The 27,930-nt window shown below is 55.6% G+C and overlaps 1 protein-coding gene across 5 annotated transcripts in view; it reads right to left on the reverse strand.

Annotated features, from left to right (window-relative positions):
• Positions 1–889: 889 nt before the first annotated feature.
• The window catches only part of RALGDS (ral guanine nucleotide dissociation stimulator), a 117,857-nt gene continuing 90,816 nt past the window's right edge, over positions 890–27,930 (reverse strand). For 4 of the 5 annotated variants that reach the window (XM_006136834.5, XM_006136833.5, XM_006136831.5 and 1 more), the window contains 17 exons: positions 18,223–18,333; positions 16,204–16,397; positions 13,644–13,718; positions 12,955–13,148; positions 12,355–12,476; positions 11,985–12,200; positions 11,451–11,554; positions 10,725–10,809; positions 8,286–8,363; positions 8,110–8,196; positions 7,823–7,855; positions 7,384–7,505; positions 6,585–6,680; positions 5,717–5,969; positions 5,141–5,386; positions 4,762–4,876; positions 890–3,700 (listed from right to left, as the gene is read on the reverse strand). In XM_006136834.5, coding sequence (XP_006136896.3) covers positions 3,525–3,700; positions 4,762–4,876; positions 5,141–5,386; positions 5,717–5,969; positions 6,585–6,680; positions 7,384–7,505; positions 7,823–7,855; positions 8,110–8,196; positions 8,286–8,363; positions 10,725–10,809; positions 11,451–11,554; positions 11,985–12,200; positions 12,355–12,476; positions 12,955–13,148; positions 13,644–13,718; positions 16,204–16,397; positions 18,223–18,333 — 2,307 coding nt within the window. In that variant the 3' untranslated portion in view covers positions 890–3,524. The remainder of the gene's footprint in view (positions 3,701–4,761; positions 4,877–5,140; positions 5,387–5,716; positions 5,970–6,584; positions 6,681–7,383; positions 7,506–7,822; positions 7,856–8,109; positions 8,197–8,285; positions 8,364–10,724; positions 10,810–11,450; positions 11,555–11,984; positions 12,201–12,354; positions 12,477–12,954; positions 13,149–13,643; positions 13,719–16,203; positions 16,398–18,222; positions 18,334–27,930) is intronic. The other variant, XM_006136832.5, reaches the window with a different exon arrangement.

Consider the following 27,930-nt stretch of genomic DNA (forward strand, 5'->3'; position numbering starts at 1 on the left):
TTTGCTTCCCCACTAACGCTATTTGGCCCTAAACATTCATGTTGGCATGGTCCTAATGAGGGATGTTAAAACATTTTGTTCTGGTAAACATGTAACCGCCGGATTACATGTTTACGTGCAAAGGGGGAGGCAGCTCCCAGAACCACCTGTCCCTTCTCCCTCCCTGGCATTGCTGCCTCTGATACAGAGGCAGCAATGTGTGTGTGGAGGGGGGGGCAGGAGGGAGTTGGTGCTTGGTGGGAGCCGGCTTAAGAGCTGGCTCCCTGTGAGCACTGGCTCCTGCCTCTTCTCCTCTCTGCCCCCTCTGATAGAGGAGCAGGGGTAGGTCTTGCATGTAACCATTCAAACAAATCCACTATCACATCCCTAGTAATACCATAGTAATTCGATATTTAGCTCTCTTTTACAGATAAGGATTGAGGGCCCCGCCTGTTGCTGACTTACCTCAGAATGTGGCAGAGCTGGGAACAGCCAGGTAGACGCCCCTTCACCCCAATCCTTGTTCTTGCTATTGAATTCAGTGCACAGTGGGCTAATGCAATGCTCTTTCAGTGCTGGGCACCTGGTGTCCATGCTGTTTAGGTGCGATGCCAATAGTTTGCTGGCATCATCCTTCCAGGGCTGGCTCTGCCCATGTCTGACAGGGTAAGCAAGAGCGAGTGACTCCGCTCTATCACTCAGCGCCTCTTTCCCCAGCAACCAGGAGTGGGGGGGAGAGGGGGAAGAGACTGCAGGGGAAAGAGACTACGGGCTTCAGTCCTTCCCGGCTTCTCTCGCCAGCCAAAAGAGAAGCAAGGGGCTTCACAAGAGGCAGCCCAGACCTTTGCCTGGTCCCGTTTTCGCGTTCGGCCCGCACCCGAGGACAAACTGCAGGCAGCGCTCCAGTGGCGAGGGTTGCACGGTGGTCTTTTATTGCAAAGACTAATTACATGGCTGTGTACAAGTCACCCTGGGCAGTGTGCACCTTCATGGAAGTCGTGTTACAAAATACATACATATCATACAGCCGGCTGCAGTGATCACATAGATAGGGGTGGGCGGCAGCGTCCGAGCCCACCTGGGAAGGCAGGCGGGTGGACCCTGCCCAAGTGGGCACATGTGTTCAGGCACAGAGCAATTGGCAAGCAGAGCAGGCAGGCAGACACTGGAGGGGGGCAGGGCTGGGGTCAGTTTGCCTCGGTCTCCAGCAGGGTGTGTGTGTGTGTTTCACATTCTCATAGGGAGTTAAGGGGGAATATTTCACAGTGACAGTTCACCCTGTAGGAGCCTCTGGAGCCAGGGTGCCCCCGCAAGACAGTAGCATTGAGGCACTTGGTGCCACTGCGTAGTGTGGGAGAAGGGAAGGCCCTGGGGTTCCAGGAAGACCGGCCATGCTGGCTGAGCTGCAGCAGCTTTGCCGGGAGGCGAAGGATCTTGTCCTCCCAGCCAGCATGGCACCAAGGCACAGGCCTCCTGTGGCACAACACCGAGCTGCAGTGAAGGAGGAGACAGGCGCAGCTGCCTGGTGGAGGCAGGCAGCACAGCAGGGCCACCACTCGTCAGCCTGTTACTGGCTATGCCTGGCAAAGGGGCCCCAGAGGAGCAGCTGGGGATGCAATAGGCAGAGCGGTGGAGAGGCTCCTCCAGGCAGGATGCCCTCAACCCCTGCTTCAAGGAGGCCACGGCTCCCTTCATGTGCAGGGGAGGGAACGTGGGGAGGGAAAGCACCCAGCAGCCCTTAGGAAAGGGGTTACTTCTTATGCAAGGGCCTGAACAAACCCCCTCTGCGACGGGCCCAGGCAAAGCAGCATCACTCCAGAGTAACAGGCCCAAGCCCCTGCTAGGAGTTACCACCCAGCCCCGAAGCAGCTGCTCCAGGCGTCTGACCTGCAGGGGCAGGAGAGAGCAGGCAGGTCACAGAAAAGCCAACAGGCTAAGCAGCTCAAGACCTGTTGTGATAAGAAAATCCTTCCCCTACAGCTTGAGACATTCCACTTGCTTTGCTCCCCCGCCCGCATCCCTGCATCTTCACTTTCCTCCCTGCCCAGGCGGGACATGTGTTGGAGGTGGCAATTTCCAACAGAGCTGGCTCCTAAGAGACAGGTCTCCTCCCCACTGCTCTGGGCTTGCTCATGGAAGGCCCCCACATGGCTACAAGACAGACAAGAGGCAGAGGTGAGGCATACACAGAGAAGACCTTGAGCAGGGCCAGGAACAAAGAGCCCCCTTTAGTGAGTGTTTTGTTTTAAAAACTGGGCTTTTCTTCTCCCCTGCTGAAGCAATTCCCTGGTAAGTGAGAAAGAAACAAGGGGATGTGGAAAAGGGTCCAGACCTGCACGCAACAGAACAACGCAGCCGTTACAAAGATCGCTCCCAGCAACTTAAATACAAGCGGGGTGGGGGAGGTGTTAGTTAAAATATACACGTTCGACAGTCCTATTTACAACCAATAAATATGGAAAAAAATTCCGTAAACATCAGGGTTTGGGGTTTTTTACAAAAGTTTGCTCACCTCTCCCGATTCCCCCTCCCCCCATTTCATTGTCACACGTTTAAAAAGTATTTTTAAAGCCCAAGGTGAGTGGCACTTTCTGGGGGCTGGGGGATTGGAGTCAGGGGTGTTTAGCCCCACGCGGCTGCTCCTCTCCCACCCAACCCAAAAGAAAAAGTCTCTATTTACAGGCATTTGTACAGAAATTGGCTCCTCTCCTCCTTGCTCAGATGGCAGCTCCGGCTGGGTATTTTTTTTGCCTACGAAGAGACACTGGCATTTGATCTTTGGTGCAGGTTTGAAAAGGACGGAGCACGTGGAGGGACATAGGAGTCCAACCCCGAGGGTCAGTAGAAAACAGCTGCTCAGTCACCAAAAGCACCTGCCAGGCCAGAACGCTCCACCGCCCGGGGTTCCAAGTCACATGGAGCAGCAGCTGTGTTTTCCCGCTTACCTCCCCGTTGGGAGTGGTGCGGGGTGAAGTGCAGCTCCTGGGGGCAAGCGGACGACACAGAACAGTCCTGCTGCCGTTTTTATCCCAGCAAAGGGACACGGAAGTGAAGTGACTCCAGGGCCCGACCCGGCACAGGTGATGCACCTGGCTGGAGCGTCGAGAGTCTGGCTCCTTCGCTCCCGTGGAACCCTTGGCCGACTCCCCAGTGGCCAGCTGAGCGTGCCAACTCCCCGCACGCGGCCGCTCCCGCAGGCGAACAGAGCCCTCGGTAAGTCCTGCTCTCCTCTGCTCTGACAGAAGGCACCTAAGGCAGAGAGGCGGGTCCCAGCTCTGGGCAACCCGACGGCCACAGTGGCATCGCACGTTGGGGGGGCGTTAACAACCCAGCCCCCGTGGAGAAAGGAGATGGGATTGGACGCAGGTTTCCACGGAGGCGCCCTGGCCACACCCGCGCATTCAGTTCCAGGAGTGTGTCCCCCTTCCTCGCGGGCGAGGCTTGCTCCCCTCAGCCAGGCTCGGGGCATTAAGACGGCCCAGCAGCCAGTCCCGTAGCAGGCTCCCCTCCAAGCCCAGTCGCCGAGGAGTGTGGCCAGGCCCTGGCTAGAAGATGCCCTTTGCGATCTTCAGGCCCTTCTGCTTCATCCGGGGCAGGGTGGAGCTGGAACCGTGCTTCATTTTCACACCCTTGGAGAAGCCCCTCTTCTTAAGCACAAAGTCATAGTTGGCGGCAGAGTTCATGGCGTAGAAGACGTTGGCGTTGTCGGGGATCTTCAGCTCTGCAAGGACAGAGATCGGTTAAGTCACCTGCGAGATCAGCAGGCCTCTGGCTGCCCGCACGGAGCCAGGCGCCGAGGCGGAGCAAGGCTAGGACTGCGCGAGGTACACGGGGACAGAGGGAGCTTCCGGGTCCCAGCCCCAGCTCTGCCACCGGCTCACTTTGCACTGTGGCCAAGTTCTGCAGCCTAACCAAGATGGCGCTCGTCTCCCTGCCAACAAAACAGCATGGGGCTGCCTCACAGCCGCCAGGACAGGTCACGGGGACTCTCTCCCGCTCCCAGGACCCATTTGAGAGATGGGGGAACTGAAGCGCAGGCTGCGTGACTTGGCCATGGGCTGACAGGAAGTCTGTGGGGGCGAGGGAACAGGAAGTGGTAGCCAGCGCTGCTCCCTGGGGCCCTGGCTAGCCTCTCTCAGAAGGGCTCAGGGGAACGTTCTCCCCAGGAAGTGACGGGCGAAGCAGCTCCCCTGAGTGCTGCAGACGGCTCCGTCTCAGGTTAGGCCTGCCCAGCAGCTGGCAGGCGTACAGAGCCTCGTGTGTGACACAAGAGCGCGGCCCCTGGCAGTGACAACCCCAGTCACTAGCCCAAGCCACCAGCTGCAGAGGTTTGCATGGATTCCAAGCCCAGTAGGGACTGTGTGTGCGTGTGCACGCGCCTTGTTTTAGGGCATGAGGTCGTGTTTGTTTTGCCGAGCTGGGAATGGCACCTCCCAGCCGCTGAAAGGGACCCCAGCGGGGCCTGGAACGGGGCACCGCGTCAGACAGACCGACACCAGAACAGCCCAACTCTGCAGGGCGGGGTCCCAGGGAAGCAGCAAACACTGGAAAGGCTCGTTCCTCACACCGGGGGGCTGCAGAGCGAAGGGCTCAGGCCCCCCGGCTACAGGAGGACTCTCAGTCAGCTGCACATGGGCCTCTGCTCCCAGAGGGGATGAAGGGGGCAGGCTCCTGTCACGATGGGATGACAGCCCCCTCCCCGAGGGAAGTGATACTATGGGGCACACATCATGCCAGAGGCAGCCCCCAACAACCCGGGCTCCCGTACAGACCCCCAGGTACCTCTTTCCTCAGAGATGATCTGAACGAGCTCGTAGTCTTCTGGCCGATCCCCATCCAGGTTGTGTTTGGCCATAGCCTTGCGGATCACCGCCGGGGTCTTGTCCTGGCTCGTCACCTGGCAGGGGAGAGCGCCCATCAATCCAGGGGTCAGGGATAAGGACACAAGCTGCTGCCGGGGTGAAGGTGAAGCCCATGCCCCACTCCCGCTCGCTAGCAACTTCCCCTCCCCTCCTTCCTGCTGCACATCCTGCCCGGAGTATCAGACACTCCCCTGGGAGGCTCCGGGACTGGGCATGCTGCAGGCCGTCCCTAGGATGCACTAGCCCAGACTAGCATCCCCACCCCGCCCCCGGAGGCGCTGTGGGTAGCCAGGGCTCACCAGGATGCTTTTGTACATGTTGCCGTTGTCCACGGCCAGGCTGACGCGGATGATGCAGCAGTCGTCGATCTGCTGGTTGTAGAGGGGCAGCGAGAGGGAGGAGTAGCTGGAGATGCCTGAGACCGAGCGCTTGTGGGTGCGCGAGGCCGTCACCGGGGTGGAGGAGACGGAGGAGGAGGAGGCACTGCTGGAGCCTGAGCCGATCCCTGACGTGTCCAGAGAGGAGAGCGAGGTGCATTCCCAGAACTGGGGGGAGGATGGACAAGTGCCAGCTTTAGCACCTTGACCCAGAGAAGAAGGGGGAGGTTCCCAACCGCGCCCCCAGGGCCGGGAGGCTCATAAGAGCTGGGGTGGGTGGGGGAAGCTCTGTGTGAGGCCCAGGAGATCCAGTCACAGTGCAGGGGACAGCGAATTCCCAAAGCCAACCCCCCTCGTGCCCTGGATGGGAAGGAGGGGAGGGGAGGGGTGGGGCTCGGCCTCCCATCTGCTCCAGGTGAGAACCAGCCCTCAGGAAATGCGTTGGGGGAACCCCCCCCCCCAGCTGTCGGGGCAGAGGCGGGGCTGCGGAGGGCGCACCTGGCTCCTGATGCCCTGGGCGCGAGGAGAGCCCAGCGAGCTGCCCCGTACCTTCTTCTCCTGGCAGTCGGGGGACTCGGGGATGAAGCTGATGTTGATCTCCTCCACGTCGGAGCTGCTGGAGCCGGCCGAGGTGACGCTGACCGAGTCGGCCGTGTCCCCGCTGCACAGGTACGGCCCGCACTTGAGCTGGTCGAAGGATTTGGAGTGGGAGCTGCCGCTGGCGCAGGGCTCAGCGCTTGGCGCCTGCCGGCTGCAGATGACACGGACGCAGTCAGGGGGGAGCAAAGCTGACAGGCACCATGCAGCCTTGGCTCCGGGGCAGCTCCCTCTGGCCTGGAAGGAGCCCAAATATCCTGGCACCCTGCCTGCCCTCCTGCGTCAGCAGCTCCATTCTGTGACCCTGCGCCCTCCCCCGCTGCTATTCTAACCCCACCCCCAGCCTGACGTGCAGCAAGCCGGGCTACCCCGCAACGTCTGCCAAGGCAGCTCATTGCTCACAGGCAGCCCCTGGCTGGCACCTGGCCCGCAGCACCTTCTGCTAAGCGTCAATACTGCCCCTTCTCTAGCACCAGAGCTGTGCCTGGCTCGTTAGCCAGCTTCCCTGAAGATACAGCCTCTGCCCCAGCCATCGTACTATCCGGCTCTTGGCCAGACTCCTGCCCCATCCCGCAGCATCTGTTGGGCCACTGGACTCATCACCCTGGGATGGGGGGCTGGGGCCCTGCTCAGCCTTGCTGCTGTGGCTAGTTTCTCCCGCAGCACGTGGGCCAAGAACAGAGGGGATGGAGGGAGAAATGCCGGCCAGCAGCTAGCCGAACACCCATCCCCCAGCAGCCCAGGCGAGAAGGGGAGCAGGGAGACTCACTCGCTCCACCGCTTGATGATGCCGGTGTTTTTCTTCGCCTTCAGTGTGTTGCTGGCCGACTCGGAGAGGGGCTCGATCTCACACGAGAGGCTATAGCTGGGTGAGGGGAAGAGAGCAGAGATTCAGCCAGGCGAGGCTGGGGTCCCCCTACCCAGCGAGTGGTGTGAGCAGTGCAGGGAGGGAACGGAGGCAACGCTAGAGCCACGGTGGATCTCTGACAGCGCCAGGGGCTGGCTGCGCGGTGGGATTGGGGGTCAAGTCCTGGGGGTTTAGCCTGGTGACCAAGGAGCCAGGAGGCTACAGGTGCTTGGCTTGCCCCTGTATTTGGGGGGAGTCAGTGTGTAGGGTCACCCAGTGTTCCCTGCAAGCTGAGCGCTTGGGCAGCCACCCAAGAGAGATTCAAATGCAGCCCAGCTGATTAGCAGAATGCAACCAGCACCTGCAACACGTGTTTGTACTGGTGGTGCACATCTGCACATGTCTCAGTGCGCATGGCAAAATGTATTCCACACATGGATAGACAAATTAGAGGGAATATTGGTCGCCAACCCTCCACTTTGCCCAATGCCAGATTTGCCAGGAGCTGCACACGCCGGAGGGGGCAGAGCCACGAGCCTAAGGTCTCAGCAGCCTGGATCTGAAGGAGACAAAGGGTCCCTCTATGGGTCCAGGCAGCAGAGCGTCAGAGGGATGGCGCCGCAGGCCAGCCCCGGTTCTGGGGGCCCGTCCAGAGGAGGAAGGTGCTGGGCCGCGGCAGAGGGACCAGCGGCGAGAGGCCCTGGCTCGGGGCCTAGCTCACCTCTCGGCCTCGCTCAGCCGCTCCACACCGTGGAACCACTCCACGAAGCTGTCCTCCTGCGTGAAGCTGTAGTTGTTGCAGGCCGACTGGAGCAGCTTGATCTGGGCGATAACTTCGAACTCCTGAAGGGACCAAGGCAGAGAGAGAATGAGGCCTGCTCCTACTGGCTGACCAGACCCCTCACCCCTGCCCCATAAGATCGGAGGTGTCTCAGGCACCCTACATGGAGCCACAAAGCCCCAGGGAACCCCCCCCCCCCAAACACAAACAGTCTCTGTGCTCCAGACCATAGAGTGGGGGGGCCAAAGGGGAGCCTGCGAAGATCAGAGAGGAACCATCCGCAATGGCTCCGGCATCCATGGCCCCCCACTGCCGGGATGCACAAAGCCAGCCCCAGCTGTGCTGGCTGAAAGCTCGGCCGCACGTGAATGGCTCTCACCTTCCTTCTCTTCTCGAAGTTGATCAGCCCCCCCTGAAAGACAGAAAGCAGAGAGAGGTTACAGCGAACCCGCCAATAACCCCTCTCCCAGGGACTGCAGAGCTGCAGGATTCCCGCTAGGGGGCAGTGTGAGATCAGCAACCAACGCAGGCGTGTGCACATGTCCAGGGAGTCCGGCCATGCAGGGCTGCAGCCCTTTGTTTTCAGCCACCCACACCCCGGGGGAGCTCCAGGGCTCCAAAGCCAGGCCGAGAAGGGGAGAGCAGAGCCCAGGGCGTGGTACTTACATCCAGGAAATCTTTCATGGCCGTGTCCAGCATCACCAGGTCCGTGAGGAAGGTGCCCAGGTAGGGAATAGTGCCCTGCATCACTCCCTGGAAGAGGAGGGAGAGCAGGAGTGAGACCCGCACGAGCGAGCAGGGAGGCGGCCACCAGCCACGTGCTCCCCATACCCATCACTCACCATCTCCCGCTGCTGCTGCTGTCGCTTCTGGGCCCTCTTTGGGTTGATTTCCAGGGTGGCGAACTTGGAGGTCCCTTCCTGGATTAATGGGAAGGAGAGACGGCCGGGTTTATTGATCGAACATGCCTGCGAGAGGCTGGCCTCCATCACCAGGATCAGGCCTCCGGGGGTGAGAATTCGGAGCCTGCTTTGCAAACCCAGGGGAAGTCACGCTCCCTGCCTCAGCTCTCACTGAGAACATGGGCCCCGCCCAGACAGGGTTATAGCCATGCCACTTGCCTGCTGAGGGACAAAGGGCTTGTCGAGGGGGGAGACTTAGCGAGCGTAGAATTACACCGGCACAGGGAAGCTGCTACAGCTCTATTGGCACAACTCCCCATAAGGAGATGCTTATTCCAGATGGGGTTTTTTGGGCTTATCTTAAACAGCCCTAGGGGGCAGGCTGGACTGGGATGTAAGAGATCTGGTTTTCAGTTCCCAGCTCTCCCACTGGCCAGCTAGGTGACCTCAAGCACAGCCCTTCTGTGCCTCTGTTTCCCCATCAGTAGAAGGGGAGAATGACACTGACGTTTTCACAGCTCTTTGAGAGCTTCTGGTGGAAAGTGCCAGATAAAAGAGCTGGGTATGATCATTAAATGGCTTTGAAAGTGACATTAGTTCAACTGAAACTTGGCTCCCTTCTACCAGAAGAAGAGCATCCATAAAGGGTGTTAAACCGGTTTAGGGACAATGGTTCACCCCCCCTTATACCAGTGTAGCATCCCATGTGGACAAGCTCTGTCTCAGAGGGGAGAGGGAATGATCAAAACTGGGCAACCGATCAAAAATGGAGGAGACTCATATCGGGTGGGATATGATGCCCCCCACCCGTTAATAGCTCAAAGGGATGTTTTGTTTCCTTTTGGATTGTGTGATTTCAGCCCCGGACAGAGTCCCTGACATGCGCAAGGAGGGAATGAAGGTTTGCAGCCCAAAACCATTATACTTTGAGCACTCCTCACTCACATTAAAATCACTGGGGAATCAGGACAGGCCCTTTGTATTTGCAAGGCTGCTCAAATGCAGCCACCTCTGGGGCAGGGCAGCCACCTGGTACACAGCATCCTATATACACCACAGATAGGGGGATTTGAACCTGCGGCCTGAGGCACCCAGGGGATTCCAGTGCAGAACCCTTAAGCCCAGTCCTACACAGAGCCAGAAAGACATCCCTACGTGACTCTGGGCACTACCGAGCAGGCGCTAAAACTCTTCTCACCTCCCCTGTGCACGCATGTCATGCTACTGCCATCAGCAGGGCAACGCTTGCTCCCACCACAATGGTACAAGAGCAGCATGAGGCCCACTAGAGCGATTTTCAGATGCAGGCGTGGTGGCCAAACCAATACCGCTACTTCCTTTGCAGGCAGCTAACATGTGCGGCGGCTACAGCAGCACTGCCTGCCACCTCGACCAGCAAGCTCCCGTAAGAGAACGCGTGTGCACAAGGAGCCAGTCCCGGAGTCCATCTCGGCCTGCACAGCCAGAGCTCCTCTGCCTCCGTTCCAAGGCGATAAGGGGAGGGAATCCCTCTGCTAACATGCCTCTCACAGACAAGCCTCTTCCCTTCTTATCTTCTGCCCTCCCTGGGGATTTCCTGGCAACCAGAGCTGGGCGCAGCCCCAACCTCAGAGCAGATCGCTGCTCAGCTGTGCAGGCTGTCAGCAGCAGCCATTCACAAAGCGCCGCCTTGCTCTGCCCCTTTCAGACTTAAAGGGAAACGGTTCAGTTGGAAGTGCTGGGCCAGACTCTCGGCTGATGCCGCCCCAATGAAAATCTCCTGATTCATGCGGACGGCGGTTTTCATGGGCCCGATCCTAGCTCCCTAACTGTATTACAGACACTGCCTGACTGTTAAAATGGGGAGGATTCTACAGACCTCCTACCCCTTCCTCTTGGGCAGCAGAACCGGCCCAGTCAGTTTTAAGTCTTTTACCTCCTGATACTCAAGCTGCAGCATCTGAGATGCAAATATTTCAGGGGGAAGCCTCATATTGGGATTAAAAAAAAAAAATCATCCCACACATTCCTGGATACATGCCTCTTGCGTGTAGTGTGTGTAAAAAGTGTGTTTGTAACACTCTGATCCGGTTCCAAACGCCCCGGAGACACACACTGAACACTGCTCGAAGTATCTTCATGTATCTGTCTCTGCGTGGTGGCTTAGAGCATGCCCCCTACAGAGACCAGGCAAAACCTCCAGCAACTTGCTGCCTGCCCCATTGCTCCACACATCCTTGCTGCAGACTGGGAGTTACAGACCCAGCCAGCTGTGCAGCAAAGTTACCATGGGGGGGGAGGGGAGATGAGCCTGGCACAATGTTGGCAGCAACAAGTAGATTCCCATCCCGCCCTCGGTCCAGAAACAAGACCAGGAGAGAGGCTCTGAGCTCCTCATACCTTAATGAGAAGCTCTCGGCTCAGCGAGTGGTTGTTCTCGTCCGAGAAGATTTCCGACAGCTCGTGGAAAGTGCGGAAGCTCTCCCTGGTTGGGGCAAAACAAGGAGGCATCAGCACCAGAATCCCAATGTCCCCCTCCCGTTTGGGGCGGTCTGCCCCTCTTCTTGCACAAGCCTACGGACCCATCTAGAATCATCTTCATTAAACCCCATTTCATTCTCCAAAGTTCCACTTCCCCAAATTCCGGCTTGGAGCCTGGATCCGTTCTTGACACTGCAGAAGATTTTCCCAGCATACCTTAGGAGAATGGCCATTTGTCCCCTTTGCTGTCAATAAACCCACAAGGGACTGCTTGGATGAAGCGTGCCTGTTCAGGAGGGCCACGCCCCCAGGAAGGTCCAGGCTGACCACAGCTCTCATGGGCAGCACTGCTATTTCGGTGGGTCTCCCGAGGCATTTCGTATGTGGGAGCTACTTTAATTTATTCACGCTGATAAGACAGCAAAGGATTCATGTTGGTCCCTGGCTTTCGGGCACGCTCCTTGAGGCAAGGCTGGGGCTCGTCAGATGATCACAGTCCCATCTGCACTGTCACCAGGCCCCAGCGACAACCCAGGGGCCCCGCCAGCATTACCGCTTGGGGCATCGATAGGAATAGCCTGTGGTGGAACCCCCAAGCCACACCGACGCTCCTGCAGTGGCCACAGCTCCAAGGGGTGTGCTCACCGTGACACCTCGTCCCAGGTCTTCTTCAGCCGGTGAACTGCGTTGCACTGCAGGGCGGAGAGGATGGCTCGGAGAGAGGAGAAATTCTTCAGGATGCGACACTCCTGAGGGGAAGACGGCAGGGTTAGACGTTCATTGGAAAGAGGGCAGCCAGGCAACGGTGACAGGCTTCCCCCTGGCCCGGAGGAGCCACACTTATTCAAGCCCCAGGATGAGAGGGTTCAGTTTGGTCCCCTTCTGCCATTCACCCTCTCAGCCTTGGGCTCCCTGGAGGGACCCTCTAGCTGCCTTGTGAGCAGGGCTGGTGGGACGGGGAGTTCCCACTATTAGTTACAATCCTTAGCCCAGTTCATAATGCTTGACAATGGATATCGTTACCCCCATTGCACAGAAGGGGAAACTGAGGTGCAGGAAGTTGAGCCTTGTCACGGAGCAAGGATTAGAACCCACTCCCAAGCCATTGGGCTTCAAAAGCACCCCCCCGCCCAGAATGATCCCTCTGAGGAAAAGGCCGACATCACAGGACAGTCCTACCCGAGCCACTTCAATCCACCGCTCCACCACTTTGGCCCTCTGCTGCGGTTTGAGGGAGCGGTCCCCAAGGCACGTGGCGATGACGCAGTTGGTGACGCTGTTGAACTGGGAGACGGTGGCGCGGATGGTGGGGGCCAGGTGCTCTTTGCCCTTCTTGTCCCGCTGGGACCAGATGCAGCCCAGGCAGTGGTAAGGCACCACTTTCTTGAACAGCTCCTGGAAGAGAGAAGGTCAGAGACGGGTCTCACAAGGGAACAGGCGAGTCAGAGAACACAGCAGGGGGAGGAGAGCGTGACAGAGCCGGGCAGGTAGCGCACAGGCAGGGCACTAAGGACTGGGACAGAGCCGTGGGCAGCAGGCCAATACTCACAGCGTCCATCAGTGTGAACTGCTCGGCCACCATCTCCTGGGAGAAGGCGAGGAAGTCCGGCTTCGCCTCCCCTAGCCCATTCTCCTCCACTATCCGGAAGGTGCAGCTGGCATGGTCCACGGCTGAGAAGAGACGGGGGACACGATGAGGGGACCACCTCCCATGCCACAACTCCCGCTTTGCTCTGAACGCAGACACCCCACCGCGCAGGCCCAACAACCCTTCTTCACACCCAGGCCCGTCCCACATCCCTCATCCCACCCTCCTCACCTCCACGCCCCTGCCTACAACCCCTGTCTCGTACAGGGCGCCCAGAGGTGGTTGCCAGCACCCAGGGCGGGAGGGGAAGAGATTCAGTTTGGGGAAGGGCCATCTACAATCTGAACTCCCCTTGTCGTGGGCAGGGCAGAACGGACCCATCTGGCTTTGGCCAAGGGGAGACTTTCAGCCCTGGGGATCCTCCTGGGCACTAACCCTCAACCTTTCTGCGGAAGGCCCTCACTACACACAGATCTGCACCCCGGAGTCACTGAGGAAGCCCAGGGCGCATACCACACACAGCACGAAGGGACACAGGCGTGGGAAGGAAGCGCCGCTCACCCTCCGGCTCTGCCTCGCTGTGCTCCTGCTGCTGGAACTGGGCCAGCAGGATCCGCGCTCTCCGCTCCAGATCCGAGCCAGGGATGTTGTGGCGCACATAGGAGATGAGCTGCTTGAGGCAGGTGAAGTCTGGGGGCTTGCGGAAATCCTCAGAGTACTGGTCCAGCCAGGCGCCCAGGATGGAAGAGATGGTGCTGGGAAGAAGCAAATGGACAGACTGGTTGTTAAAATGGGCATCAAATGACACCTCTGTGTGAGTGTGCATGAGAGCAGAGAACCCATGTGCCCAAATGTCCTAACCACCGAGTAGCAAACACACTTTCAGTGTCACATTACCCTGTGGAACTCACTGCCACGTGATATCACAGAGGCAAACTGGACAACACATTTAATCTTGACAGGAGAGGACATGTGGCCTAGTGGTTAGAGCAAGTGAGTGGGGCTTGGGAAATCTGGGTTCTATTCCCGGTTTCTTTCCCAAACCCACCTAGTCAAAGTTCCCAGCAGTGACCAAATCCAAGTCCTGACCCTTCTCAACCCCGTCCTTCCTGCCTGTATCTTCCTAAAGCGAATTCCACGGCAGATGCACACAGCCCAGAGTGGGCAGCCCTTTGGCACCTGAAGAGGTTGCATCCACCTCCCTGCCCTGGTGCCGAGTGGAAGGCTCGCTGCAGCAGAGGTTCGCTTACTTTTTCAGCTCCAGTCTCTCATCCACAGCGTGTCTGGCATGGTCCCCGTTCACCTGGGCATGCAGTTTGCCATACCTGGGAACAATGAACACAACGAGCCAGTTAACCCACCTCTCAGCAGCTGCCTCTCCGGATCTCTTCCCAGTATATGGCCCGCCACACCCAAACATGCTCTAGCCCCTTCATGGAGTCTGGGGGCTTATTTTGGTCAGGGCAGGGTTCCAAAACCACCTGGATCCACCACTCCTGCCAGCGGCTTCTCAGGGGGCCCATTGCCAAGCCAAGAGGGGTAACTAGCAACTAGTGGATTCTCAAGGTTGCTTTAGGCAAGGACCAGTGCTCCTGGAGCAATTCAAATGCTGCCCAGCTGATTAGCTGCCAGCTGTGGGTGCGTTTCTATTGGTGGTGCACATCCACACATGCCTCAGTGCACAGAACAAAATTTATTCTGCACACAGGTGGGGGGGGGGGAAAAGTAGAGGGAACATTTGCTAGGACTCTGGGTTGAAAACTGTGTGGGCCATGGACCTTGCACATGTCCCATGTGCACAGTGACAACTCCCCTAAGCAGCTACGACAGATCGTCCTTTCCCACACAGGCAGAGAAGCTGCATCCGGCAGGGGAAAGTCACCTGCTTTTCCACGAGACTGCTTCACTTTCAGGGCAGGTCTACGTTTCCCAGAACTCCACCGGTACGAGACGTGCAAGGGAACTTGACAGGAGAGTTTCTTCCATTGACACCCCCCCACCCCCATGGGAGACCTCCCATGACAACTTGACCTAAGGTAAGTAGCTTCCAACACGGCCAGCGTCGCATACCTTAGGTCGACATTCCCCCATGGTGTAGACCCACCCTGAGTCGGACAGCGCAGGCCAGGTCACGAGCTCTCTGCCAGGGAAGGGTGGAGCGGCACTACACCCCCAGGTACCTCCAAAGTACCCCGCTGCCCGAGGGCTGTGGCCGGGTAGTACTTCCGGGAATGCCATTGTAACACCAACCAACCAGGGCTCTCGGCCTGCTGGGCCTTCTTAACCCTCGGCCCTTCCTCTCTCTCAGGCACCAGCCAACAGCCACAGGGGTTAGAAAAGCTCCTCCGCCCCAACCCTAAATGTCTATTTCATTCAACCAGGTGCATTATGGGAGATAAGGGGCCAACCACTTTTTCCTAAAGCAGCAGGCCCTAGGTGGGATGGACCCGGCTTTGACCTAGGAATGGGGGGGGCCATGCTGAGGCATTTCACAGACGCATTGGGTGGGCTAGCCCCTTGGGGACGGAGAGAGGGGCAGCCTAGGTACAAAGAGCAGCCTCTGTGCTACCCACCCCCCGCTCTAATCATCCTACGGCCTTATAAGGCCGCCCCCCCCCCACCCTAGTGCAGTGCCCGGACAGGCAATCCTGGCGTACACGTGCTCCCGGGTATGCGCTCTCGCTAACACTGCCCCCATTGTTCTGGCGCCCTGGCAGACGCGCTGCGCCAGGGCCACAACGAGATGCTGCCTACGCAGGGGGAGGGCACGACACAGCTCCAATTGCAGACAGCAGCGTTAGGACGGACTCAAGGCTGGGATGCCAAAGTCTCTGGAGAAACCAGCTGGCCGGGCCGCTGGCTTTCCACACACCACCGGTCGCGCCCTGCTCCAGCTCCCACGGGCATGGAAGGGCCAGAGCGCCACAGGGCTGAGGGAAAGGCAGAAGCGGGAATTCTCCACTCCCAGCTGCTGGCCTCTGACGGACACGGAGGTTACTCCAGCAGTTTTCAAACTAAGGATCGTGACCCAGGACTGGGTGGTGAGATGTCGGGCACCAGGTCTTGTTGCTGCAGGGGGATCCGGTGACCACTGGGGGTGCTAAGGCAGCTTCTCACCTGTCCTGGCTCCCCAGAAGCAGGGAGGGGGGGCGAGCGCACAGGGCTCCATGCACTGCCCCTGCCCCGAGCACTAGCTCTGCACTCCCACTGGCTGGGAACCTGTTGCTGGCTGCATCTGGCACCTAAGACCATCCTGTGCCCCAGGAAGCTGCCTTAGCACCCCAGCTGCATTGCAGACTGGGAGCCGCTCCGGCTCCATCCTCACCCAAAAGCTGGAACCTCATCCTACACTTCAAAGCTCTCATCCTCAGCCCCACTCAGAGCCTACAATCTAGTCAAATGATGCCGGGTCGTGGGCATCAACAATTTTCTTCAACTGGGTCAGGAGAAAAAAAAAAAAAACATGTTTGAAAATCGCGGAGCTACTCCATTCCCAGGACTGTGGCATGGTTGAGCAGCCCCTAGCCCAGAACAGAGGCTCTGTGCTCAGTCCGCACGAGAGGAGAGGACCTGGCCCAGGGGTATTTTTGAGGCTGGAGTGGGGGCAACTCCTTCCCTATTCAAACCAGAGGAAACTCCTCAAAGGAGCAGCAGTGATCTGGGATGCTGAGCTGAGGTCAGGCATGACCCAGCGCTAGAGGGGCAAGAATCGCCTGCCTGGAGGGGGATGCACAGGAGAGACCAAAGCAGGGAGGGGGGGCACAGATCCCCACCCCCAGTGGCACCATGGAGAGGGAGGGGCAGCGTTACCTGTTCAGCAGCAGGTCCAGCACTTGCTTGGTGGTGGTGAAGGCCCGGTACGTGCACAGGAAGATGGTGACGTAGGTGGAGTCGTTCCCCTTGAAGGCTGAGACCAGGTACTCCACCAGCTTCTCCAGGGTCCCGGCTTTTATCGTCCGCACCTTGCATGTCTCATAGAGGTTCAAGGCCGACTCGTTCTCAAACTGGAGGTGGGGGAGGATGGACAGTGTTAGGCGGGGACAGAGAGGGGAACACACGCACATCACTTCTCTAATGGTCCCAAGGCCCCCTCTTTCTGCAGCAAGAGCCCTTCTCCCCCGGACCCTCCCCCCCGAAGCAGTGCTCAGCATCGGTGTGATGCTGACCCAGTGCCGAGGAGCTGTTGGGCTGGTGCTCGCTACGCCACGGATTCCATTACCAGTGGGTCACTTCCCGGAGGGGGGACAGGACGCTGAATCCAGTAAAGCCTCAGGAGCTTCCCCTAGGAACCTCTGTAGCACTCAAGCAGGCCAGGGCAATGCTCCGGCAAAGGTCCTGCTCCTTTAATCAGGGTCACAGGCCTGGGCGGCACGGACAGGAAGAGCACAAGGGATGGGAATGGGGGACCAAGTCCCTTTGGAAACCCAGCGGCTCAGAAGCTCCATCCCCCTCCAAGGGGCCTTGCCTCTCCTCCTGGCCTGGGACTTACAGCTCCCTGCAAGGCGATCCTGCCCAGCGCACATACTCTGCAAGAGCTACACTTCTCTTTGGGGACCCGGGGGAAGTGCTGCTCCCAAGACAGAACCAAAACTGGACCGACACACGGGGCCAGGCAGGTCTGGCTAAGGACTTGACAGAACACTCCTTGGGCGTGGGGATTACCCCAACTTTACAGCAAGGAAGCTGAGGTGCAGAGCCCAAGTGACTCACCCCCAAGTCTACAGAAGGTGTTAGTGCCAGTATGAGAACGGTGGCATTCCTGGCTCCCAGCCCTGTGCCCAGACCACCTGATTTTCTCGCGACTGAGCAATACGTCTCCGTGGAGAAGTGCTCAAGCGGATCCAGCTTGCTATGCCCTCCTTATGCCCACACCCTCGGTATCTGCTGTCCCTTCTCCAGCAGACAAAAGGGCCGGGGGCAACTTTTGATCTGCAAGGGAACAGACACCAGGACCTCCTCGGCTCAGCTTAGGAAACAGAGAAGAGATAATAGGAGGGGGAAGGGAAAGTGAGAGAGACAGAGAGTGTGTGTGTGTGTGTGTGTGTTTGGGGGTGGGGATCTCCAGCAGCAGCCTCTTCCTTCCACTGGCTTCAGGGCTCCCACATTGCCTCTTTGCATGAGACACGCCCCTCATGGGCAGCAGGGAAAACCAGGCCTGGAGCCTTTATGGCTCCGGGATCCTTCTCTCTGCGCTCCCAGGCGGAGGTTGCCCTGCCGCTCTACTGGAATGTGATGGAGTTGGACAGCCAGAAACAATAACACCCAGCGCTACATTCCTGCAGGTCTGTCTGATCCCCCACCCTGTGCCGGCTCCCGGGGAGGGGAGAGGCTTTTTGTTGGCTATGTCTGGGTCAGCAGGAGGACAAAAAGGATGTTTGCTTCCTCCACGACAGGCTGATCGAGCGGGAGGGACCCTCTCTGAACCGCTTCTCCATGGAACACAGCTCACAATCCCATGGTGTGCAAAGCTCCCCATCTCCCAGAGTTTCAGGGGGAAAGTCAGTCTCAGCCCGTCCCCCGAGCTACGCTGCACTTTGCAGAACAGGGCCTCAAATTTGCATCTCCTGCCCCTGATTCCTTCCTGATGTGCAAGTAACCACATGGCTCCCCCCGGGGTCAGGCCCCTTCTCCTTCCAAGTCTGGCCAGAACTGGGCCTGTGATTACGTGGCAGAGGTCCCCTGATACCACCATGCCCCAAAGGCCCCCTTTTGGGGAGCCCTAGCGAGCGGTGCCAGGCTTGGAAGGCACAAGGAGCACACGCCTGTGGAGGAGGGGGGATTAGCATGGCTGGAGTCTCTGAAGGCAAAGGGAGGCTGGGCACCGCTTACCCCGAGCCATCTCTGCCCCTTGTTGGCTGTGTGGTGGAGCTGCACCTTCCGGAGCGATATGCTGTAGATCACACCCTCGCCCAGCTCTTCTCCGATCTCCTGCGTGGAGCTCTGCGATGGGGAGAGGCAGCACAGCAGTTACCTTCATGGCAGGGGAGGGGGGGAATATCTTGTCCCAGGGAATGGCTGGGTGGCCCCCCAGGAGAAATTCAAATGCCGCCCAGATGATTAGCAGAGCATTCAGTCACTCGCCGCCAGCACCATGTGTTTCTAGTGGTGGTGCACATCCGCACATGCCTTGGAGCACATAAAATTTATTCTGCATGCGGATGGGAAACATTTGAGGGAACGCTGCTCGAGAGTGCTGCATGTGGGGGGGGGGAGGATTCCACCCCACTGCAGATCAGAGGAGGTTCCCTGGCCCACACTAGTGCACCCCAGTGCTTCAACAGCAGCACAAGGTCTGGGTGAGCCACCGCAATAAGCTGGGCACTCAACCCCCTGTCCTGTGAACTGTAGGAGGGCCGATTAAAGGGCCTGGCGCGCTCTGAAATATTAAAGCTTTACTCTGGGTATCGCGTCCTCTTTCCTCCCCACATTTTCCTACTGACTGTACGTTCTGCACGCGTTGGTCAGAAACTCCCAAAACTTGTCTCCTCCCCAAAATGCAGCAGGGCCCAGGGGAACTCTCGGGGCGCAGCTGAGTTTTGGGTGCTCAGCCCCTCCGCACCCAGGCGCCTAATACCGATCAAAGCAAGAACCCTCCCCACTGCCTCTAATGCTGCTGTAGCACGCGGGGCTAGGTAGGCGGTGTTCCCTGGTGGGTTTCAACCTGGGAGCTGGTGCTCCCGGCTGCCAGAACGGAGGCCTCCTCCCTCTGCACTCTCCTTCCCCGACTGGCTGCTGCCCATTCCAGCCCCTAGTCCCTCCGGTAACTGCACATGAGAACACCACGCTCTGTCCTCTTCCCCCCACCGCTCTGCAGTGCAAAGAGGAACAGGGACCCCCTGCTCTGCCTGCGAGCGTGGGACGGCACCGAGAGCAGGGTGTGCGCTTGGGAGGCTGGCAGGTGAGCACAGAAAACTCCAGACACTGAATTGACGCTTCCCTAGAAGGCGCTGCAGTGACACACCACTGACAGGTTTGCCCCCACCTCCAGGCATTTCTAATGGGCCCATCACCAGGCATCCAGGCCCTTCTCTTGCTAGCACCGACTAGTGTCCAGGAAGAGATCTGTGAATAGTAACGTCAGCCACTCTGACCCCCAACGTGAGGCAGATGTGCCATGATCCCCTCTGTGCAAATCAGGGACCTGCCCCACATTTCAGTGCCCCCTTATTTTTGGGTGGCTGTTCTCAAATACCCAACCTGAGGTGCCTTGTGTCTGATTTTCAGAGGCACTTGGCATCCACAAATCCAGCTGACGTCAACAGGAGCTGTGGGTCCACGGCATGGCTCAACCTCAGGCCTTTGTTTTCTCAAGTAGAGCACCCCAAAGCAGCAGCCACTTAGAAAACAGGGGGGCTAAGTGCCTTGTGTCTAGGCCACAGAGGCGGGCTTCAGCTCCACTAGAAATCAAAACCACTGGCCCAACTGCGAGCCTTAGAGCTTATCCAAAAGATCATCCTGCCCCTCAGAGACAGGACACGGGGGGGGGGGGGGAGGGGTGAAGGGGGGGACCTGGGGATCAACATGGCAGCTTACATCTGACTGATCCTGAGGCCTGTCCTGTCCAGGGCACTGGTCAGGACAGCTCTGAGGGCTGCTCTAATTTCTGCCTGCCCGTCCAAGCCCCCTCAGGCTGGCATGAGCCGCAAAGCAGCCTTGGACTGAGCTCTAGGACTCTAGCCCAGGGAGGCCAGTTTAGCTCCATTACCCACAATGGCTCCACAGCAGCCGAGAGAGGCAAAGTTCCCTCTACGAGGCTTTATCTGGATCCTTTTAAGCCACGGGGGATCCCTCCTGCCTCCCCTTTCCCGGCCCGCGATGGGAAACGTTGACATGCAATGAGCCTGCCCCTTGTTCTCTGCAGAACACGCCTGACAACTCTACCTGGCTAAGCCTGTTTGAGGGAGACATTGACCCAGGCTGGGCGGCTGGCAGCCAAGTCCCTCCTGTGTACACACAGTGAGCACATCAACAGAGAGAGAAAGCCGGGCTGGGACACGGCAGAGCGGGAGCAAAAGAGCAAGAGGAACCACGGTTAGCGACGGCCTTTCTAGTTCCTGTGGGGCTGCACACTGGGCTCACAACAGCTACTGAAGTTAACAGAGCCCCCACCACGGGTGCGCTTGACGCAGGCAGGTACTGCCCTTGGGTTTATGAACACACCCCTAGGGAAAAGGCAGGAAAGCTGCCACGGGGACCCCTTGCACCATCGTTTCTCGAACCCGGGCCGGCCACTCTCCTTCACATGCCTCGGAGGAGAAAACCCCACAAAACTGAGGCAATACTGGGGTCGCGTGCATGAAGCAACGGGCTGGCCCCAGCCCACTGTGCAGCAGCCAGCTCCTGTGGCAGCTTGCAAGGCTCTTTTGGCTCCCACTTTCAAGCTGAAAAGCCGGGCTCGGCAGCCGGCTCCGAGAGCCTGTTGCTGAGGAGACGGAGATACCTTTTGCCAATCCAGTGAGGAGAACATCCTTCCAAGGGCTGGCTCCCACAGGAGCAGGCCCGTCAGCTGCTCTGATGCTGGAATATCCCTTCCGCCCCATCCCTACGCAGACACAAACTGATCCCAGTCACACCTATTTAACCTGGGCATCTGATTGGGTTTGATGCTCCCCGCAAGTGAGCTCTGTTTGGGGAGTCACGCACATGGTGGTTAAGGCTACTTCACGACTTCTGCAAAACCTGGAGTTCCCAGCCAAGGAACTCCCTAGGCTCCTTTGGCAGAGCCCGCAGGAAACAAGTCCCTCAGAAACCAAGGAAGGAGCTATCCTTAACCAATCCCTGCAGGCAGCCACCTGCATCATACTGCAGACAGTGTGGTCTATTCATTCTGCTCCGCCACACATTGACTTCACAAGGCATTAACTTCCCAGCTGCGGACTTGTCTACACAGAGTTTTTCAAGAATAGCTATTCCTGAAAAACTCCACCTGTGGTTGTACTTGGCTTCGCTTCAAGAACAAGCCACTCCTATTCTGGAATAAGAATGTCCACACAAAGCCTTAGATGGGGACCAGTGCAGTGGAAACGTGGTCATAAGAATGGGCATCTGAAAGAAGTGAATGCTCTTCTGTAGTCAAGGCATAAATCTTAGAGTAGCATTCATTACACCAGAAAAGTCTCATATCTACTCTTAGGCCCAGTCTGCCTAAAAAGATTGCTATGAAACACATCTTAAAAACCATTTCAGCCAGACAGGTTTGTCCCAAACTGTTGATGTTTCTTGTAACCGATACAATTTTCCACCAGACCAGCGTACGGGTTCATATTCTCCAGGAGTGGCCGTATATCTCAGAAGAAGCTAAAACCTGCTGCAGAAAGCACCTATCCATTTGCACAGACACACACGAGGTGGATGGGTTTCTGCGTTGCCTTGTGTTCAACCACCATAATCTAACTTGTGGAGCAAATTCTGCTAATTACACTGATGTAAGTCTGGTGTTAACCGGGTTACATTGGATTTATGGCCTGATCCCAGGAGATGCTGAGCAGCTGTACCTCCCAGCAAAGTGAACGGGGATCTAGAGGTACTCAGTACCTGCTGTCAGGTCCCGACCCTTCGTTATGCCACTTTAGTGGCTGAACTAAGTTCTGCTCTTAAATTCCTAATGCAGAAGACGGAATGACTGCTAAGACTGAATTCACCCAATTACAAAAGAAACAGTCAGACACTGGTAAGTACAAAATTTTCAGTGGCTAATCCGTGAATCACTCGCAGAGTTGTCGTACAGCTGAAAGGGAAAGCAATGTAACGACTCAGCACTTGATCCCACTCACGAGTTCCGTGTCACATGCAGAGGGAATGCCCTGCTTTGCAGCATGTATGTGCAAACTCCATTTCCTTCCTAATTTGAGCCCAGCTGATTCAGTAATTTTTTTTCCGATGACTTTCGCGCTATCCCCATTCCAAACCACGCGCAAAGTGAACGGATATCCGATGGGTCTAGGAGAGGCATGTACCAAGGGCCTGGCACTCTCTGAAATATTAAAGCTTTACTCTGGGTATCACTTCCTCTTTCCTCCCCACATTTTCCTACTGACTGTACGTTCTGCACGCGTTGGTCAGAAACTAAGGAAGCTAAACAAAGCAGAAACATAGGAGACAGCTAAGGCCCAAACTGACACCTGCACTAATGTTTCCCCTTACTCTGCGATTTAAGGACAAGAAGTTGGACTGGGACAGGCGAGATCTAGTAATCTAACCACGATATGATTGGAGTTCCTAAGTTCCTCTCTCACCTACTCCCTCTGCGGCTTCCGGCAAGACATTTGCAGCTGTGTTTTCCCCAAGTAGCTCAACTTTTAAGACTTCATGGGCTTGAACCTTGCAATTTCCACTGACCTCAGATGGAACCAGTGTTCCCTTTAATTTTTTCCCCATCTATGATCAGAATTAATTTTGTTATGTGCACTGAGGCATGTGTGGATGTGCACCACCAGTAGACACTCACATTGCTGGCGGTGAGTGGTGTGGATCTGAATCTGTGAGGCAGCATCTGAATCTCTCCCCCAAGAGCTCAGCTTACAGGGAACACCGCTCAGCACTCCTGAAAATATATCCCAAAGTGAGTCACGCTGGGAACCCAAAAAAGGAACTCTCAGAAATCAGTGCTCCCTTCTGATGTGCTTGGCCGTTGCTTTCTGTCTTTCTAGTTCATCATATAATCCTATCCTCCTCGGACAGCTACATTTCCAAAGGATCTATGATTTCAAGGCATATGGGAAACCTACATTTGCTTAATTAGGTAGGGGCTGATTGTACAATTGTGCACAAACTGCAGACCTTTTGAAAAGGCCTCTAAGATCCCTAGCGGTGAAACCTTGAGAGGAAAATAAATGGAGACATTCACCCCCAGATGGCTTGGACTGCTGGGAAAGTGGAAGCAGTTTTAAAAATGGTGGCTTAAAATGCTGGAAGCAGTGTAGCTTAGTGGATAGAGCACAGGACCAGGACTGTTCTATTTCTGGCTCTACCAATGGCCTTCTGGATGATTTCGGGCAAGCAAATTCACCTCTCTGTGCCTTGGTTTCCCCATCGACAAGACATGGCGAGGAGCTTGAGATCTGCATTAGATAGCTTTGGGTATGTCTACACTACCCTGCTAGTTCGAACTAGCGGGGTAATGTATGCATACCGCACTTGCTAATGAAGCCCGGGATTTGAATTTCCCGGGCTTCATTAGCATAAGCGGGGAGCCGCCATTTTTAAATCCCCGCTGCTTCGAACCCCGTGCAGCGCGGCTACACGGGGCTCGAACTAGGTAGTTCGGACTAGGTTCCTATTCCGAACTACCGTTACTCCTCATGAAACGAGGTGTACCGGTAGTTCGGAATAGGCACCCTCGTCCGAACTACCTAGTTTGAGCCCCGTGTAGCCGCGCTGCACGGGGTTCGAAGCAGCGGGGATTTAAAAATGGCGGCTCCCCGCTTATGCTAATGAAGCCCGGGAAATTCAAATCCCGGGCTTCATTAGCAAGTGCGGTATGCATACATTACCCCGCTAGTTCGAACTAGGAGGGTAGTGTAGACATACCCTTTGGGACTAGTGTTTTCAAGGTCTAATAAAAAGTGTCATTGTAAATAAATCAGAGTGTGTCATTCTACCATCAGGATCATACTGCAGTCTCCTCGTAGAATATTTAGAGTCAAGAGAGACGTGGCTCTCAAGATCAGCTTCAAATGCAGGTTACACAGGGCTAACAACAACAACAACAAAAACCACACAAAAAAACCCACCCCTGATTTCCAAAACATATTGTAAAATTCCCATGGCAACAGTGGTTTATGAACAGACCTTCCTCTGCAGTGTTTGCAAACCACATCACCAAGAAGGGAGAACCACCCCAACCGAGGAGCGACAGTGAAACCAACTTTGTCACGTCTTCTTGGCCAACCAGGAGAACGAGGCAAACACCAAACCGAGCACCTCCAACATAGGCAAACATCAAACCGAGCATCACCAAAGTTCGTTTTTTTAAAAATTCATTGAGACCCATCAACTAGAGGTGGAGGAGGAGAGGAAGTGTGTGACTTAATTTAAGTGTGAGCTTGATGAAGCTGCTGCATGCGAGAACGGATTAAACAGGATTTTACATCCCTAACTAGTGAAATGTTACATTTAACTGGTAAATTGCTTAAACAGAGGTGGGCTGCTCTGGCCTGGCTGGGAGTCCGTCACAGATGGGGCTGCACCATCCAGGCTGAAACGCCTCTTGCCCAAGAGCTGTGCAGCAGGCCCAGCCAGGCTGGAGCAGTTAATTAACCGTTAATTATTACCATATAAGGGTGATGTTTACTGTTTAACCATTGACATCCTTAATGTGAGAGAGAAAACAATTAAATATACAATTACCAAGTCCTAAGAGTTAACTCATGCCCTTAGGGATGTAAAATCCAGTTTAATTGGTTAACTGGTTCAACGTGATGTTTAACCGGTTAACCAATTAAAGGGGCAGTGGGGTGGGAGGACGCTCCAGCCTGGCTAGGCTGGAGTCCCCCCCTCCAACCTCCGCCAAGGACAGAGGCTGTCCCGGCTGGGCTGGAGCAGCTCCTGTCTGTGGCAGGCTACATGGGGCCAGAGCAGCCCCCTGCTCACAGTGGCGGGGAACTGCTCCAGCCCTGACCAGTTAACATTTCCAGTGCCCATAAGCTCACACTGAGCCCTGAATAAATACAGCTAATGCACTATTAAAAAGGTATCCGGCTGCAATACAGGATGACAGAGACACAGGTGCTTAGAGAAGCTATTTTTCCACCGAGGCATCCTGGATAGCATCTGGATTAAAATAAGACGACTCTTTCTGCACTTCAACATCTTTCAGCTGGAGAACTCACAGGCTTTACAAACCCATTACTGGAAAAATAGCACCTTAAAGATTAACTAACAAACCATGATGGTATCATGAGCTTTATTCATTACCCATTACTGTTTATTATTTGAGCCTAAGTCAGGGCTACTTTACTTTGGAAGCCCCAGGGGCCACAATGATACTCACAGCACATGCCGAGGGCCACAAATTAAGTTGCATATTCATGCAAATAGCTTCTTTCACACTGACGGGCATGAATACAAAGATTAAGGCAAGACTACACAACACACAGGCCCCACTTAAGTCAGTTCTGCGGATATTAATACAATGCAATATTTACCTGATTTCCACCCATACTGACAGCACTTTTAATGAGCAATGACAGTCCAGGAATTTAACTACTAAAACGCTTAACAACAGAAGACCATTATATTGACTCCTTTTTTGTTTTGGCTCCCACCCGCAGGCCGCAAAAACCGGCTGCGTATTGAATAGCCCTGGCCTAAGTGAACGATGCCTTGCACCTTCCTCACGGGATGACACAGACAGGAAAAATAAGGCAAAGGAGTGGTTACAATGTCAGGGTAGATCTGGATCTACAATTTCAAATAAATGCAGCCACTCCATAAGCAGTAGAGGTACAGGCTACAATATAGGCCAAGACCAGTGCTCCTGTAAGCTGTGCATTTGTGCGGCCGCTCAGGAAAGATTCAAATGCAGCCCAGCAGATTAGCAGCACACCCACAGCTAGGTTTTTGGTTTCTACGGGTAGTGCACATTCACACATACTTCAGTGCATATAAAAATATATTCTGCACACAGAGGGAAAAGATTAGAGGGAACATTGACCAAAACTCAGGAGTGTTTACCATCATCTCATCTAACCCCTGTCTACACAGTTCACCTTCCACCAGTAGTTCTGCACCTGTTAAGAATTAAGAGTCTGAGAATGCTAGTGTAGACAAAATTAAGTGCCTGGTCCAAAGCTCATTGAAGTTTGGGAGTCTTTTGCATTGAGTACAATGGACTTTGGCTTAAGCTGAATGTAACTTTTTCAAGATCAGCGAATGTAAGATTTCTTGTGCCCTGTTCTAGATGGTGCTCAATCGTTGGTAACTTGGGAAGAGTCCTTTTTAGAAAGCCAGGAAACTTCCTCTAGAAATCTGTTCCACTGCTGCCTATTTCCCCCAAGTTCGGTTTCAATCATTCACTGAAGCAGAAGTCTGAGTTTGTCAGCATGAACTGCAGTTAACTTCTGAGCCTCTTACATAAGCCACAACATGTGACTTTGTTTGAAAGGAAACAAAAAAAAAACCCCCGCTCTTAGCGAGAGGAAAAACCCCTTCATTTCTGTGAATCAAACACAAAAGCAGAAGCTTCCCCTTGTTTCTTCTAGTTTAAAATAAGAATAAGCAACGCAACAGGTTTCCTTGGCGGTAGGGGGTAGGGGAATTTCCATGCAATACCAGAGAGCAGCAATACAAGCAGCAGAGTTTCGTTTTCTCTAGCCTTTAGGATTGTCCCCCACACCATCCACACACAGGCACTAAGCCTTTTCCTTTCAACTGCAATGGTCAGGAAGCTGTCTTGAGAGACCATTCTACTCTAATAAGAGCCAATTCCATCCCTGTGCTATCCATGGTCCAAGGATACAGGGAAGATGCCCTGTGTAACATACCAGGTCTAGGCTACTGCTAGCATAAACCCTTGGTAGACAAGCCACAAACGGTGCTAGGAATGTAGAACACCCTTTGACTTATCTAAGGTACCAGTAGGGAATCAACAGGAGCTGCATCTGGAGCAGCACGTGGGGTCAGCCTTACCGAGTGAGCACCTCAAGAGGTGAAAACCTTACAGAAGCCTACCCAGCTAGATTATGCTCCTCCCCTCCCCAAGCCCCGCTGTTGTCTGTTCTCCAAGGGCGGCATTTCACTGTGCAGAGAGCAGCAGCCAGCAGGGTTCCCTGTATGCTGCTCAGTAGAGATTCAAATGCTACCCAGTTTGTTTCTACTGGTGGTGTACATGTCTCAGTGCACATAACATTATTCTGCATATGGATGGAAAAGATTAGAGGGAACATTGACAGCCAGTCCTGCAAAGAAGATGGGGCCTGCAGAGATGCTGGAGGCAGAGAGGTGCTTTAACTAAATCCCGTTTCAGAGATTAACACAGAACAGGAGCATGGGAGAGACACCAAGACACTGAACTGATGGTCACTAGAGCCAAAACGGAACAGTCCTTGGATGCAGAATATGCGGTGGCAGCGGATCGGAAGAGCAGCAGCAACAAGCTCTACCCGGCAAGAGGCAGGCCATGCCCTGAGTGGTATGAAGCACTTGTCTTTACTTGCTTTCAAGTCAGTGGGACTTGTGGGAGCCCAATCACTGCCAATACAGCACTCACACATACACAGCTCCCTTTATCCCAGGATCTTAGGGTACCAGCATAGAAGGCAGGAGGGTGATTGAGCCAACTCCATTATACAGGGAGAGAAACTGAGGCACAGAAATTTAAGGGCAGCTGTGAAAGGAACCCAAAGATCCTGATTCCCACTTCCTTCCACTGGTCACACCGACTGGAGGGAGAGACAGGGCCAACATCCTTCACTGTGAGTTATGTACTTCTACAGCACCAAGTCCATGGCAGCCTCCAGCCAGCCACTCCAGCCCTGCCAATCGCTCAAGTATCAGAACAATAGTGTCAGGAAGCAGAGCAGATGGATGTATATTCTT

Source organism: Pelodiscus sinensis, chromosome 23 (genome assembly GCF_052426305.1).
Source record: "Pelodiscus sinensis isolate ZL-2025 chromosome 23, ASM5242630v1, whole genome shotgun sequence".
In the NCBI taxonomy this organism is placed as follows: domain Eukaryota; kingdom Metazoa; phylum Chordata; order Testudines; family Trionychidae; genus Pelodiscus; species Pelodiscus sinensis.